Source organism: Prionailurus bengalensis, chromosome A3 (assembly GCF_016509475.1).
Source record: "Prionailurus bengalensis isolate Pbe53 chromosome A3, Fcat_Pben_1.1_paternal_pri, whole genome shotgun sequence".
NCBI lineage: Eukaryota > Metazoa > Chordata > Mammalia > Carnivora > Felidae > Prionailurus > Prionailurus bengalensis.
The window spans coordinates 129,017,464-129,032,575 of record NC_057354.1 but is presented as its reverse complement, the minus strand read 5'-3'; the positions used below and the strand labels follow the sequence as shown (position 1 = coordinate 129,032,575).

The 15,112-nt window shown below is 38.3% G+C and overlaps 1 protein-coding gene and 1 non-coding gene across 3 annotated transcripts in view; one reads left to right on the top strand and one right to left on the bottom strand.

Moving 5' to 3' along the window:
* The window catches only part of NBAS (NBAS subunit of NRZ tethering complex), a 339,195-nt gene that overhangs the window by 230,028 nt on the left and 94,055 nt on the right, over positions 1–15,112 (bottom strand). For both annotated transcript variants that reach the window (XM_043604496.1, XM_043604497.1), the window contains 2 exons: positions 14,416–14,520; positions 13,647–13,783 (listed from right to left, as the gene is read on the bottom strand). In XM_043604496.1, the coding sequence (XP_043460431.1) occupies positions 13,647–13,783; positions 14,416–14,520 (242 nt within the window). The remainder of the gene's footprint in view (positions 1–13,646; positions 13,784–14,415; positions 14,521–15,112) is intronic.
* On the top strand, positions 1,596–1,701 carry LOC122467369. The gene has a single exon (XR_006292912.1). It is a non-coding gene; the product is annotated as a U6 spliceosomal RNA (small nuclear RNA).

Below are 15,112 nucleotides of genomic sequence, written 5' to 3'. Positions count from 1 at the left end.
ATTTTTAATTTGTTATATTTCATTCTTATTTTATTTTTTAATGTTTATCTTTGAGACAGAGTGAGTGAGCAAGCATGCTAGCAGGGCAGGGGCAAAGAGAGAGGGAGACACAGAATCCCAAGCAAGCTCCAGGCTCTGAGCTGTCAGCACAGAGCCCGACGCGGGGCTCGAACTCATGAATCTCAATATCATGACCAGAACTGAAGTCAGACGCTTAACCAACTGAGCCACCCAGGCACCCCTTAGTTGTTTTGTTTTTTTTTAATTTATCCATTTATTTTGAGAGACAGAGACAGAGAAAGAGAGAAAGAGGAGGGGGAGGAGCAGAGAGAGAGAGAGAGAGACAGAGAATCCCAAGCACGCGCCACATTGGCAGCACAGAGCCCAACGTGGGGCTCCAACCCAAGAATCATGAGATCGTGACCTGAGCCAAAACCAAGAGTCAAACGCTTAATTGACTGAACCACCCAGGAGCCCCCATTTTTACTCATCAAAGCAAAAATGATAAAAAGGTATAGTTCATAACATATATAAGAGTTAAATATATGACAACAGTCATTCAAAAGCCAGCAGGGAGAAAATGGAAAAATACTGTGGTAAGGTTCTCATCTTGTACTTGAAGTTCTATTATACTATTTGACAGTAGACTATCATAACTACAGAAGTGTAAATGCTACAGCAACCACCAAAAAGAAAGTACAGCTAGTAACCCAATAAGGGAGATTAAATGGAATTCTAAAAGGAACCAGTTCAAAAGAAAGCAGGAGGGGTGCCTGGGTGGCTCAGTCGGTTAAGCGTCAGACTTCAGCTCGGGCCATGATTTCAGGGTTCGGGAGTTCGGGCCCCACATCAGAGTCTCTGCTGTCAGCACAGAGCTGGCTGCAGGTCCTCTGCCCCCCCCCCCTCTCTGCCCCTTCCACACTGGTTGTCTCTATCACAAAATAAATAAATAAGTAAACTTAAAAAGGGCAGGAAAAGAGAAAAAGGCAAGCAAAGAAAAAATGGAACAAGTGGTAAACCGATACCAAAGTGTTAGCTTTAAACTGAACCGTACTGAACTATGCATTATATATAAACAGCCAAAGCATGACCATCAAAAGGCAGAGATTCCCCGATTAGATAAAACAGCAAGATTCAATTACAGTCGACCCTTGAACAACGCCGGTTCAAACTACGTAGGCACACTTATATAGATTTTTTTCTGATAAATACAATCTCGTCCTATAACTATTTTCTCTTTCCGAGGATTTTTAAAGTAACATTTTCTCTCCATAGCTTACCCTATTGTAAGAATACAGTATATAATATAGACAACATACAACGTGTGTTAATTGATTGTTTTTGTTATTGGTAGGTGCTCCACTCAACAGTAGACTATGAGTAGTTAAGTTTGGAGGGAATCAAAATTTAAATGTGGATTTTTTTTTTTTTTACCATACAGGGTGTCAGTGCCCCTAACACCCACATTGTTCAAGGGTCAACTGTATATTCTGTCCATAAGAAACACACGTTAAATATAAAAGAACCAAAATATCAATGTACATCCAGCATTAGAAAGGTATTCAATCTGAAGGACATCAGAAATCTCATCTCTGGTGCACGCTTCGTGACACATATACTGCAATTGGGACGATACAGAGAAGATCAGCATGGCCGCTTCACAAGAATGACGCCCAAACTCATGAAGTGGTCTGTTTTTTCCAACAAGATATAAAAAGAAAAAAAAGAAGAAGAAGAAGAAATCTGATCTCTGTTGAGAGGAGAGAACAGCGCTCACAAGCCACTCCGTTTGTTTCACAGATGAAACTAGGCTGTGACGTCAGGAGTCAGGACAAGCGGTCCTCTCGGATGAGAGGACTGCAAGATGGTAACAGGAGAGGGGGTAAGAGATGCTGATAACATCTTTCTCGGTCTCATCCAAATATCCAGCAAATTGTGCGCTTACGATTTGTTCGTTTTCCTGTATGTATCATTCAATCAAAAATGAAATTAAAACCTTTAACTGCATTGGAAATAAGGTTCGCTAAGCAACTTCTGGAGTGATCATTTGGAAACTCGGGTACCTGATACCAGGATAAGGGGTCCTGTCCCAGAGGAGCAATCCCAGCATCAGTGTCATCAGGGAGGAATACTCCCTGTTATACACATTCTGTTTATTCATCAGTGCACTAGAAGCTGAAAGATATCCGTAACTAAACATTCTTATCGACATGTACCCAAAACACCGGTACGGCTGCTGTCACTGCTACTCCTTTATCCTCTGCTACTACAACCACTGCTGTATGCTGAACACCAGCGACATGCCATCAGTGGTGACAGACGACAGCTCTCTTCGATGACTTAACCATCACAATACCTCCACAACGTCCCCATTCCACACCTGAAGAAACTGATGCGCGGCAGTGCCATGTCACGTGACCCCAACATTTACGTATGTCATGGAGTTTTTCTCCTACAGTCATTACAAATAGTAGCTAAACTTTTAGGATTAAAAATGGAGTACACATGGAGGTCAAAACATTTCTTAAAATAATGCATATACTTTGTGTATGAAATACGAATTTGATTCTTAATAGAATTTTTCTTATTACAAATACAATATTTAAACAGGCTTGCCTATATCAGAAATTGGGAAAGTGTCTCACAGGGTTATTTATATGTTAATTAAATATAGTGTGATAAAGAGATTCACTGCTGTTACAGACAAGTATTTACATATTAATGAAATCTTGACTGGAAAAGACATTGTGTGATCAAGAAGAATTATAGGGACTATTTCCCTAAGGTAATTCAACCATTCAGAAGATGTTATAATCTACTTAAGGATCACATGTACTGAATTATTGGTCAGGAGACTTAAACTTTGGAGGAAAATGAATAATGAAAGAAAAATCTCATCTCCATGAGAAGAGTATCATTACCACTAGCTAATGCTGAATTTAGTAACAGATTTTTAGGAGAATGTATTAGTTTAAAAAAAAAAAGTACCCCCTCAAAAAGATCTTAATTTCAAATAAATCAGAAACTTTAACTGTTTTAAGCCATATTAAAAACATTGGACAATGTTACATATACATATGTAAAATGATAATGCAATTAAAATTATTTTTTAAAATTCCCTATTTCAGCAAATATTTCAACTAATGCCTTTCAAATTTTCTGCCTGAAGGCAGGAATAGAACTCCCTTCTCTGCTTATCCCATAAACATGCTGTGAGAATTACATGTGAAACGTAAAACTGGTTTGTAAATTAAAAAAAAAAAAAAGAGTCCCATGCTCCAAACAGGAAATGAACAAATCAGTACACCTTTATTTCTTTAGTACTTCTCAGAGTACCAAATACACAACAAGTATCAACACACTTTCCAAAGCCCATACAAATTCCTCTGAAATAAGATTCACTTCTACCTTAATCAAGGAAATTGTCCTAAATCCATTTTGTGGTTTTAAATAATCAGAAAGACAAAAACTAATGGAGTCAAGATCTAACGTGCCCACAGTGCCAGGAGACATGCAAACCAATCGCCCCACTGCCAGCTCCAGACCCTATTCCCAGACAGTTGAGGTGATGAGCCTTTCCTTTCTGATCCAAACGCCAAGTTATCTTTGGATCCAGAAAGTGCCAACATATCCAACATTTGTAGAGGACTCTATATTCTTCTGTACTGATAGTCACCACAGAAGACCAGATACTTATTCCAAGCCTAAATACAACCCAATGTATTGTTCTTTGTTCACAGCAGTTCAGAAATAAACTGTACCTATGGGAATTGCATTCTGATTAGGTAACTAAGCAACTTTTCAATGTGAAAGGGAAAAGAAACACTTTTATTTTTCTCTTGAAAATCAAACAAATGAATGCAATGCCCTAATTTTTTCCATAATTATTTCATCATGCAGGCTACAGTTCAGATAATATTTCCATTACAACAACAAAAATATGGTGGGAATGACCAATAGAATGACCAACAGAAACTGCTTTTTAAAAATTTCACAGAAGAAAAAAGAAATCTTTATGAACAAGAGCAAGCTGCATAAAAACATAAAAAGAGATTCCTGATTGTTTTACTGGAAATCCTCTGCATTAATTCATTTCAACTAACAAATTAATTGGCAACATCTTTTGTACCCCGTGACTAAACAGTATAACACAGGTGAAGACTCAGGTAAAGACTGGGTAGGTAACACAACTTCATGTTAAATATTCAGATGACTCTTTCCTCTTTGAATTTCCCAATATCAAAATCACACTCAACTTTCAAGATCTAGAGAAAACCTTCCCTCTTCCAAGAAGGCTTTCCTTCCAATAATAAGAGAATATTATGAGCAATTATATGCCAATAAGTTGGGCAATCTGGAAGAAATGGACAAATTCCTAGAAACATGTAACCTACCAAAACTGAAACAGGAAGAAACAGAAAATTTGAACAGATGGATAACCAGTAAAGCAATTGAATGAGTAATCAAAAATCTCCCAAGAAACAAGAATCCAGGGCTGGATGGCTTTCCAGGGGAATTCTACCAAACATTTAAAGAAGAGTTAACACTTATTCTTTTGAAGATATTCCAAAAAATAGAAATGGAAGGAAAACATCCAAACTCATTCTACAAGGCCAGCATTACAGCATTACCTTGATTGCAAAACCCAAGACCCTACTAAAAACGAGATCTATAGACCAACTTCCCCAATGAACACGGATGCAAAAATTCTCAACAACATACTAGCCAACCAGATTCAACAACATATTAAAAGAATTATTCACCACAATCAAGTGGGATTTATACCTGGCAGGGCTAGTTCAATATCCACAAAACAATGTGACACATTACATCAATAAAAGAAAGGACAAGAACCACATGATCCTCTCAATAGATGCAGAGAAAGCATTTGACAAAACATGGCATCCTTTTTTGATAAAAACCCTCAAGAAAATAGAGATAGAAGGATCATACCTCAAGATCATAAAAGCCATATATGAAAGACCCACCGCTAACATGACAGGGATGTCCACTCTCAACAATGTTATTCAACATACTGTGGAAGTTTTAGCCTCACCAATCAGACAACAACAAGAAACAAAAAGCATCCAAATCAGCAAGGCAGAAGTCAAACTTTTACTCTTCACAGATGACATGATAATCCACGGGGAAAACTCAAAAGACTCCACCAAAAAACTGTTCGAACTAATCCATGAAATCAGCAAAGTTGCAGGACATAAAATCAATGTACAGATATTGGTTGCGTTTCTATACACCGATAATGAAGCGGCCGAAAGAGAAATCAAGGAATCAATCCCATTTACAATTGCACCAAAAACCATTAAATACCTAGGAATAATCCTAACCAAAGAGGTGAAAAATCTACACGCTGAAAACTATAGAAAGCTTATGAAAGAAATTGAAGACGACACACAAAAAAAGGAAAAATACCCCATGCTCATGGATTGGAAGAACAAACGTTGCTAAAATGTCGATACTACCCAAAGCAATCTACATATTCAATGCAATCCCTATCAAAATAACACCAACATTCTTCACAGAGCTAGAACAAACAATCCTAAAATTTGTATGGAACCAAAAAAGATCCCAAAAAGCCAAAGCAATCCTGAAAAAGAAAACCAAAGCTGGAGGCATCCCAGTTCTGGACTTCAAGATGTATTACAAAGCTGTAATTATGAAGACAGTTTTGTGTGAAGACACAAAAACACATCAATGGAAAAGAACAAAGAACCCAGAAATGGACCCACAAACCTCTGGCCATCTAATCTTTGACAAAGCAGGAAAGAATATCCAATGGAATAAAGACAGTCTCTTCAGCAAATGGTGCTGGGAAAACTGGACAGAAATATGCAGAAAAATGAACCTGGGCCACTTTCTTACACCATACACAAAAATAAACTCAAAATGGATGAAAGTCCTAAATTTAAGACAGGAAGCCATCAAAATCCTAAAGGAGAAAACAGGCAAAAACTTCTTTGACCTTAGCCACAGCAACATCTTACTCAACATGTCTCCGGAGGCCAGGGAAACAAAAACAAAAATGAACTATTAGGACCTCATCAAGATAAAAAGCTTCTGCACAGCAAAGGACACAATCAGCAAAACTAAAAGGCAACCAACAGAATGGGAGAAGATATTTGCAAATGACATATCAGATAAAGGGTTAGTATCCAAAATCTATAAAGAACTTACCAAACTCAACACCCAAAATACAAATAATCCAGTGAAAAAATGGGCAAAAGACATGAAGAGACACTTTTCCAAAGAAGACATCCAGATGGTTAAGAGACACATGAGAAAATGTTCAACATCATTCATCATCAGGAAAATACAAATCAAAACCACCATGAGATACCACCTCACACCAGTCAGAATGGCTAAAATTAGCCACTCAGGCAATGACAGATGTCGGCGAGGATATGGAGAAAGAGGAATCCTTTTGCACTGCTGGTGGGAATGCAAACTGGTGCAGCCACTCTGGAAGACAGTATGGAGGTTCCTCAAGTAATTAAAAACAGAACTACCCTATGACCCAGCAATTGCACTACGAGATATTTATCCAAAGACTACAGGTGTGCTGTTTTGAAGGGGCACATGCACCCCAATGTTCACAGCAGTGCTATCGACAACAGCCGAAGTATGGAAAGAGCCCAAATGTCCACTGACAGATGAATGGACAAAGAAGATGTGGTATACATATACATATGAAATCTTGCCATTTGCAACAACATGGAGGGAACTAGAGCGTATCATGGTCACTATCATATTGGTCAGAGAAAGACAAGTATCATATGACTTCACTCATATGTGGAATTTAAGATACAAAACAGATGAACATAAGGGAAGGGAAGTAAAAATAATATAAAAGCAGGAAGGGGAACAAACCATAAGAGACTCTTAAATACTGAGAACAAACTGAGGGTTGCTAGAGGGGGTATGGGTGGTGGATGGGCTAAATGGGCAAGGGGCATTAAGGAGGACACCTGTTGAGATGAGCACTGGGTGTTATATGTAAAGGATGAATCACTGGATTCTACTCCTGAAATCATTATTGCACTATATGCTAACTAACTTAGATGTATATTAAAAATAAATATTTTTAAATATTAAGTAATTAATTAAAAAAAAGTAAACTTCTGCCTAATATTTCAGTTGTGAAGAATGGAAACAATGTCATCTGATCTCTTTAAGGACAAATTATTAATCATTTAAGTTATAAGGCAAATCAATTTGACCTAAATCAAATTTGTCCTACTTGGAATTTTAATAAAATGCATATTGATGTTTTGCTATTTTAGGACCTAATTTTTATGTTATTGTAATTACAGAAAAAGGCTCCATGTTTGGCTATTCAAACACAAGTGTTAGAAGATATATTAGATATATTTTAGATATATTCCAAGTTCCCTTCAGTTTGCACACCCTATTTATCACCAAGAGATGGAGAAGAGGCTCTCCACAGGAAGTCCAGCAATAATGGTAATGTAACCTTGCATCTCAAACTAGAGTTAGTTCGTCCTCATCCTATTCTTTGTTCGAGAAGTACTTTCGCAGCATAAACAGAAACATGACCCAGAGATGGCAAGCCACTCTAAGCCCTATTTAATTGTAATATTAATTTCACTGAAAGTATAGGAGTATGCCTTGAGGATATTATACTAAGTGAAATAAAAGAATCATAAAAAGACAAATACTGCATGACTCCACTTTTAGGAGGCACCCAAGAGTAAGCAACTTCACCCAGACACTAAGCAGAATGCTCGTGGTCAGGGGCTGGGTTGGGCAGAAAATGAGAGTTGTTTAACGGGTGCAGGGTTTCATGAGGGTAAAAAGAGTTCTGGAAATTGGTTGAACAAGGGGAACAGACCTACTAGGGAAATGTATGCTGAAAAATGGTTAAAATGGTAAATTCGATGTTGTATGTTTTTTTACAATTCAAAATTTTTTCTTGAAAAATAAAACAAAAACATTATAATGGTCAAATGGTCTTAACAGTCCCTGCACTTAACAAAGCCAAAAATACGCAAAGCTCAAAATACGATTTACAAATGCAAGACAGATCTAGTCATTCTGAATCGGACTGTTGAAGAACACAATCGGTCTATCACCATGCTGCGTTATCAAGTGGGGCAGAGAGCACCAGAAAGGGATTCAGGCCTAGGAAAAGCAGGAATGATTCAGGGTTCGCAAGGGAATAAAATGCCAGGGACAAACACGAGTTAAAGTACGCGCGGCACAAAAAAATCCCAGGTCTGCAGGTCACAGGAAGAATGCTTCTGCCCATTAGGTGCTCGTACAACTTATACTGTTTTTTCAAGGTGGCTCCAAATGAACACAGGCGAAAGTGGTTTCCAATTTCTATGCTCTAGAAAAAGAGCAGTTTCTAAATAGCCAGGTATATACTGACATGGGATGCGGCTGACCTCCTAGATGATCTAAATAGCTGATCACTTCACATCTTTTAGCCAGCCCCTTTGGATGTTAGCCTTAACGGTACGTCACATAAATTACTGTGGAACTAAAGGCAGACAGTGATTAGAAGTCAACAAATAATTCTTACAATCACAAATTCAGAAAAGAAATTAGAAACGTCAACACATTTTTATGGTTCACACAAGTACAATCTATCCACATGTTATAGCACACTTTCGCGGTCCAACCTCCAATCGCCAAATAATTAACAAAACTCAGATATTTATAAGCAAACGAACTGCCAAGTTACCACAGTAACAGCTCGTCTAGGAGACAAATGTAGTGTGCCGGAGAGCTGGATAGTCTACTTCCATCAACAGAGTTTTACCACTTACAATTATAAAATAGTTTAAATACAGTAATATCCCCAAATACACTAAATAATGGAATCTTTCCTTGCTGATTCTGGAAATAATCCAGGAATATAAATATGAGTATCAATTTTCATTATCTAGCAAATACATGTGTCAAAGAATTTCCTGACTGACAGATATTGAACAGAGTTTATTTCTACATATTAAAAGCAAATGAAATCTAAATGCAACGTGGTATCCTGGATTGGATTCGAAAACAGAAAAAGCATATTAGTAGAAAAACTAATTATAGCCAAATAAATCTGTCATTTAGTTAGCAGTATTGTGCAGTCGGTTCTGCTATCCTGTTTTGAAGATGCAAATTTGTTCCAGTGATAGATATGAGGGAACAACTTGGGCATAACACAAGTTTTGCATTTGCTGGTGCCAAATTTCATCCCCAAGAAACACTAAGTGCACACAGAAAACCGAACCCAGCCATGTCAGGCTACGCGTGCAGAGACGTCCAGACAGTCACCAGAAACCTCGGATCACAGAGTATGTTAGGAAGCCCCCATCCACATCTGGTGACACCACTTTCCACCAGATTTCCAACCACCCTCTTCCTCCACTTCCCAGTGACGCAGGACCTGCAACTCTCCCGACACCCACTTCCACGTGCAAAGTCCTTCTAAGGTCTTTTTCAACATAAGTGCCATATTTTAGTATTTGTGTGCCTATTAACCCTTTAACACATGTAAACAGTGTTAGTTAGGACTTTCATTTAGGTTCCTTTTTTTCACCGAACAAAGTTTTTGAGTCCTAGACCACTAACCCCACTGTTCCCATAAGCCCTGTGGTTTTCACTGCAGGATCCCACACAGTCAGTGATTTTAGGAATGTATAGGTCATGTTATAGCAGAACTGACTATTCCAGTGATAAGTTCTTAGTTTTGACAAATGTGCTATGATTATATAGGAGAAAAGGGAAGCTAAGTGAAGGGTATCCAGAACTCCCTGTATTTTCAACTTTTCTGGAATTATAAAAATATGCCAATTAGTTTAAAACAGGAGGCATGTGAAGTATACAAGGCCAAGGTGCTAATATAGGATTCTACCCTAACAATAGTTGCTAATACTTAAGTAGCATTTATTTGGTGCCAAGCAATGCATTAGCTCATTAAACATTCTCACAATGCTGAGGACAATTCATGTCCATTTTACAGGTGAGAAGACCAAAGTGCATTTAAGAAAGTTATCCAAAGACATGAACTAGGCACTCGGGCTCTAATAGCAAAGCTCCTACCCCTCTTCTGCCACGCTACTTCAACAGACAACCGTTCAAAATACCACTTTTTAAACTAGGTTACTTCCATCATTCTGGAAAACATTCTACACTAGGGAAAGAGGCATAAAATGAAAAATCTAAATAATCTTTCTAAAACATGCCACAAGTATCAAAAATCCCCAAAATAAACAAGAATTTCTTTTATAAAAATCTCTATTAACACATATTGTGGGAGCTAATGAAGACAGTAAGAAATGTCACCTTTGTACTTTCATACAGTCAAGTACACTATAAAGTGGAAACATTTTATAGCAATGATAAACTAAGGATAGACAGCTAATAAAAGGATGTGGCATCTATGATGGAAAACGTAATTTCAAAGTTTAACAAAACCTGGTCGCATTTCATCATCGTCAAACACACATGACAATTTAAGAATGACAATATAAAACACAAGAATACCATACGCCACAGAAGTTTCCCAGCAAGCATAATCATCAAATTTGGTGAGATCAAAACTGGTTAACCAAACTTTGGTTAAATGTCAAAGCAAAAGTTCTGCCTACTGGATCTCAACACAGGGTAGGTAACAGGTCAATTTGCTGGCATAACCTGCTATCACTTTCCAAAATATGACACAGCTTGAACTCTAAAATGCAAAACGCTACCTACCCTCCCATGTACATTCTACACAGGGGAACAAGACACGAGGTCGTTCCCTTACGGATTTGATATTCAAATATTCATTCATTTATTCAATCATTCATTCATTCATTCAACAAGTATTTACTGAGTACCTACAATGTGCCAGGCAATCTTCTAAGTGCAGGGCGGGTAAGGAAGGGAAAACACACAAAATCCCTGTCCTACCGGGGCTGCTGTTTTACTGGGGTGGGCAGGGGGCGGGGGGAACAAAATAAATGAGTAGAACACAAACTAAAGTAGGAGTGCTAAATGCTAGGAAGAAACTAAAGCACGAAAGGAGGATTTAAAGTGAGGGTAAAATCGTAAACAGGATGGCCGAGGGAGATCAGATAAAGTGGAGAAGACAAACGACCACATAATATGTCAGGTGTGAGTGCGATGGAGAAAAACCGGGTCGGGCCGGGCAAAAGCTGTGGGAGGGAGCGGAGGCTACCTGAAGAGAGTGGTCAGAGAAGGGGTTTCTGAAGAGGGAGCCTTGGAGGGGAGACTCAGAAGGAAGGAGGAGGCCCAGTCACATGAAGATCTAGGAGAAGGGCACTCCAGGCAGGAGGCACACTGGCCACACAACCAGCCCCACGGCCGAGGCAGGGTGGCGATTTAAGGGACAACGAGAGGCTCGTGTAGGCAGGAGGGAGAAAACGGGGGACTGTATGCCCTTACCCTGACAGCAAGCTGAAGACTGAGCAGAAGTTGCACAGCCATTCTGCATTTTGGGAGCCACGCATTTAGAGTGCAGCGACTTGTTTCAAAGCAATTTAACAGATTATTGAAAAGTCATTATTACTTGCAAAAGACAAGTTGAGACAATGAAGGGCACTTTATAAAGCAGGATGAGCCGGGGGCTCTGTGGCTGAACAGTACATACAGCCAGAAAAAAAAAGGCATGTGCACAGAAAGTTCTACAGTCCTTGAAGGCAGTAAATGAGGAAGTGGGAAGATCATGTTACTAGTTTTCAAACACTGCAACTGAGGGGGGTTAAAAAAAAAAAAAAAAAAGGCAGAAAAAGCTTCAAATGTATTTAGAGTCTTTTCGGCTCATTTCTTGCTCAGTTTGAAAGCGTGACGCTGTAAGCAGGAATTTCTGTTGATATATAAAACATACCTGATTAGTCCTGTGAAAGAACAATATTTTACGTGCTTCGGAATCCCTCCCATAGTGCCAGGCACAGGGATGGTGTTCAGCAAACAGTGAGCGGGGAAGTAGAGGGGAACACTCATACTCCAACAAAACAGACACTTTGTGTTCATCTGACTTGAAAGTGATTTAAAAATAAACGAACACCAAGTATTCAAACAAGAATAAACTTCCTCAAAAAGGAAACAATTCCTATAACTAGATCTTCCTGATCCAGGCATCCCTTAGAGTAGAACTTCAAACAGGGTAGAAGAACAGGGCTTCACCCACAGGCTAAAGGAGCAACGGAGTTGTGAATGAAGGCCGGAGTTGTGAATGAAGGCCGTGAGAGCCTTGGTGGAAAGTTCACCAGGGCGCCTCCCTTGTTCAAGGTGAAGTGTATTCTACCGCACTCCCGTCGGGACAGCTTTTGATCTCTTTTATAAATGGCCACAAGGCGGATCTACTTTATCCAGTCAGCAAACATTTTCAGACACTCTACTGCACAGGTACAACCCTGGACTGTGAGGATCCAAAACTAATAAGAGATGGTCTGTGCCTTAAAGAGTTGGTTTCGGGCTTCGGGTTGGATATTTATTAAAGATGGAACAAGAAGGAGAAGAGCAGAAATGAAAATGACTGAAATATATTGTAAAAGGGGTTATGCTACAAGACCAAACAGAACGATCAGAACACAGGAAAAGGAGGACGTTTATGGAAGAGGCTCCTAGAAGAGGCCCCGCCCTGCTGGATGTCCCACAAAATTACGAGGAGACACAGACACAGGTTACTGTTAAAACTTATTATTTTTCCTCATGTTTTCCACCTGGAGCAAAATATACTCAACATGACCTTGAGAAACAAAAATTAAGCAAAAAAAGAAGAAAAAACAAAACTTTAACTATATTCATTTTAAACACATGGAGAAAGTAAAGACTCATAAGAAACCAATCTTTTCAAAGTTTGTCTAAGCAACACATCCCAACACAATGATCCCACGTAACTTTATCTTCTGATTACCGCCCCCCAAAACACCACAGCACTACAATATGATATACCTAACATATTTCTTGCAATTTAACTTGGTAACGGCAGCTCCAGTAAAGGAACCACGGGCATTCAGAGATAATCCAACGCTGGGCATTTAAAAATATTTTGCAAACCAATTCTGAAATTTCAGAAAATCATATGGTTAAGTAGACATCAGAAGACGACAACCATAAAGGAACTCAAATTACTTTAAAAAAAATTTTTGGAACAGTAGCCCCCTCTTTACTTTTAAGGGATAGCCCTTTATGTATACTAACAATTTACAGTAGAAAAAAGTCATTTCTATTAATATTAGATCTATTTTTGCCAAGGGGCAGAAAATAAATTATATTCTAAAACACTGGTAAATATAAATTCACAAAATGCATTTTACATATCACTATACAGGAGTAAAAGAAATATGAAGATGAAAAGAGCACCTCAAGCTTCTTTTTGTTCACTTCTATCATCAAGACTTTTTTTTTTTTTTAGCTTTCAGAGAAAAGCAAACAAAAAAAAATAAACAAAGAAAAGTTCATGTTCATTAAATTAAGGTCATCCTGTTAAGCTAGATGCATTTTGGCTTTGAGATCATTTAAAAATAAAATAGAAATAATTTTATAATCAGAAAAAAGTTTAAGTAGATTACATTAAAATTACTTTTGTTTAATACAGATTATTCAGCATGAGACAAAACACTTATTATTTAGAAAAAAGATAAAATTCAGTAAACAAAGTCACATACCAAGCTTCAGGCAGCAAGACAGAATATTCATGTGGAGAAGTGGTCTCTGGGAAGTTGGAGAGAATCGCGAGGCGATGAGGAAGCAGGTCTGATCCATGATAAGTGAACAGAATTTCTAGGGCTTGTACATTACTTTCCTGTACAAACGGCAAGGGGTAAGTTTCCAATGTAAACCTCAGAAAAAAAGGAATGATTTTGTAGGACAACATCCAAAAACCTAAAATTAGCTCATTATGCAGTTCTGATATAAAAGGTACTTTGAAATATTTCCAATTCTTCCTAGTCTGCACCACATATCTCAATCTAATGCTATGAAAATTACTTATTTTTAAAACTCAGAATGATGAATAAACATTTGTAAAAATATAGTTCCAGGAGTGCCTGGGTGGCTCAGTCGGTTAAACACCCAATTCTGGCTCATGTCATGATCTCACGGCTCGTGGGTTGAAGTCCCGCATCGGGCTCTATGCTGACAGCTCAGAACGTGGAACCTGCTTCAGATTCTGTCTCCCTCTCTCTCTGCCTGCCCCCCCTGCCCGAGCCCGGCCCTCCCCCATTCATGCTCACTCTCTCTCTCTCTCTCTCTCTCTCTCTCAAAAATAAACAAACATTAAAAAACTTTTTTTAAATATGGTTCCATTTTCTCTACATTAATACTACAACAAAAAATGAAATAATGGCAAATGCATGCAATAACATTAACCGAACGGCTCAGAAACTTAGAAAGTGTTAATAACCATAATTATTTTATTTACAAAAAAGAAATTACCCGAGCATAAGTTCTTGCTGAGAGAACAATATTCTGATTCCTGAACTTCTTAAAGAATTCAGCATCATATCTCTGTTCAGATGCATGAGGTACTCCCAGGATTTCCTGAGGGGAAAGAGCGACTTAATAATGAAAAGGCTTTTAAATATGGGTGACAAGAAAATATTAAAAAACCTTTACAACTCTGCCTCCCTAAATAAATAAGCCCTGAATTAATTAAACTATCAACTGTTAACTGAAGTAGTACATCTGCATTCTTGCCTTTATTGTGAAAATGGCTGTATTTATAAATGCTGTTAATATAAAGGAAAATTAAAAAGTAAATGAAATAGGCAGTAAAAAATTCATTAGAGTAGGACAACCAAAACACACCACCTGCTAAAAACAAATAAGCAACCATTATACACAGCTGTGTAGGACATGCACCTGTGTCTGTAGGGGAACTTTAGATTAACCTTACTGCTGCTGGTGATCTATATAAAATGCAGATGGAACCATTCATTCGTTCAACAAATATTTATCGAGTGTCCACTATGTGCCAGGGGCGCTGTGACAGGCAGCAGCGATACAATGAACGATACACTTGCCCTGCCCTCCAAATTGCTTAAAACCTAGTAGGGAAGACAAATGAGCAGCTAGGAACAGAGAAAGGGAAACACGCACACATAGGAAAGGTGCTATGAAACTAGTTTTGGGA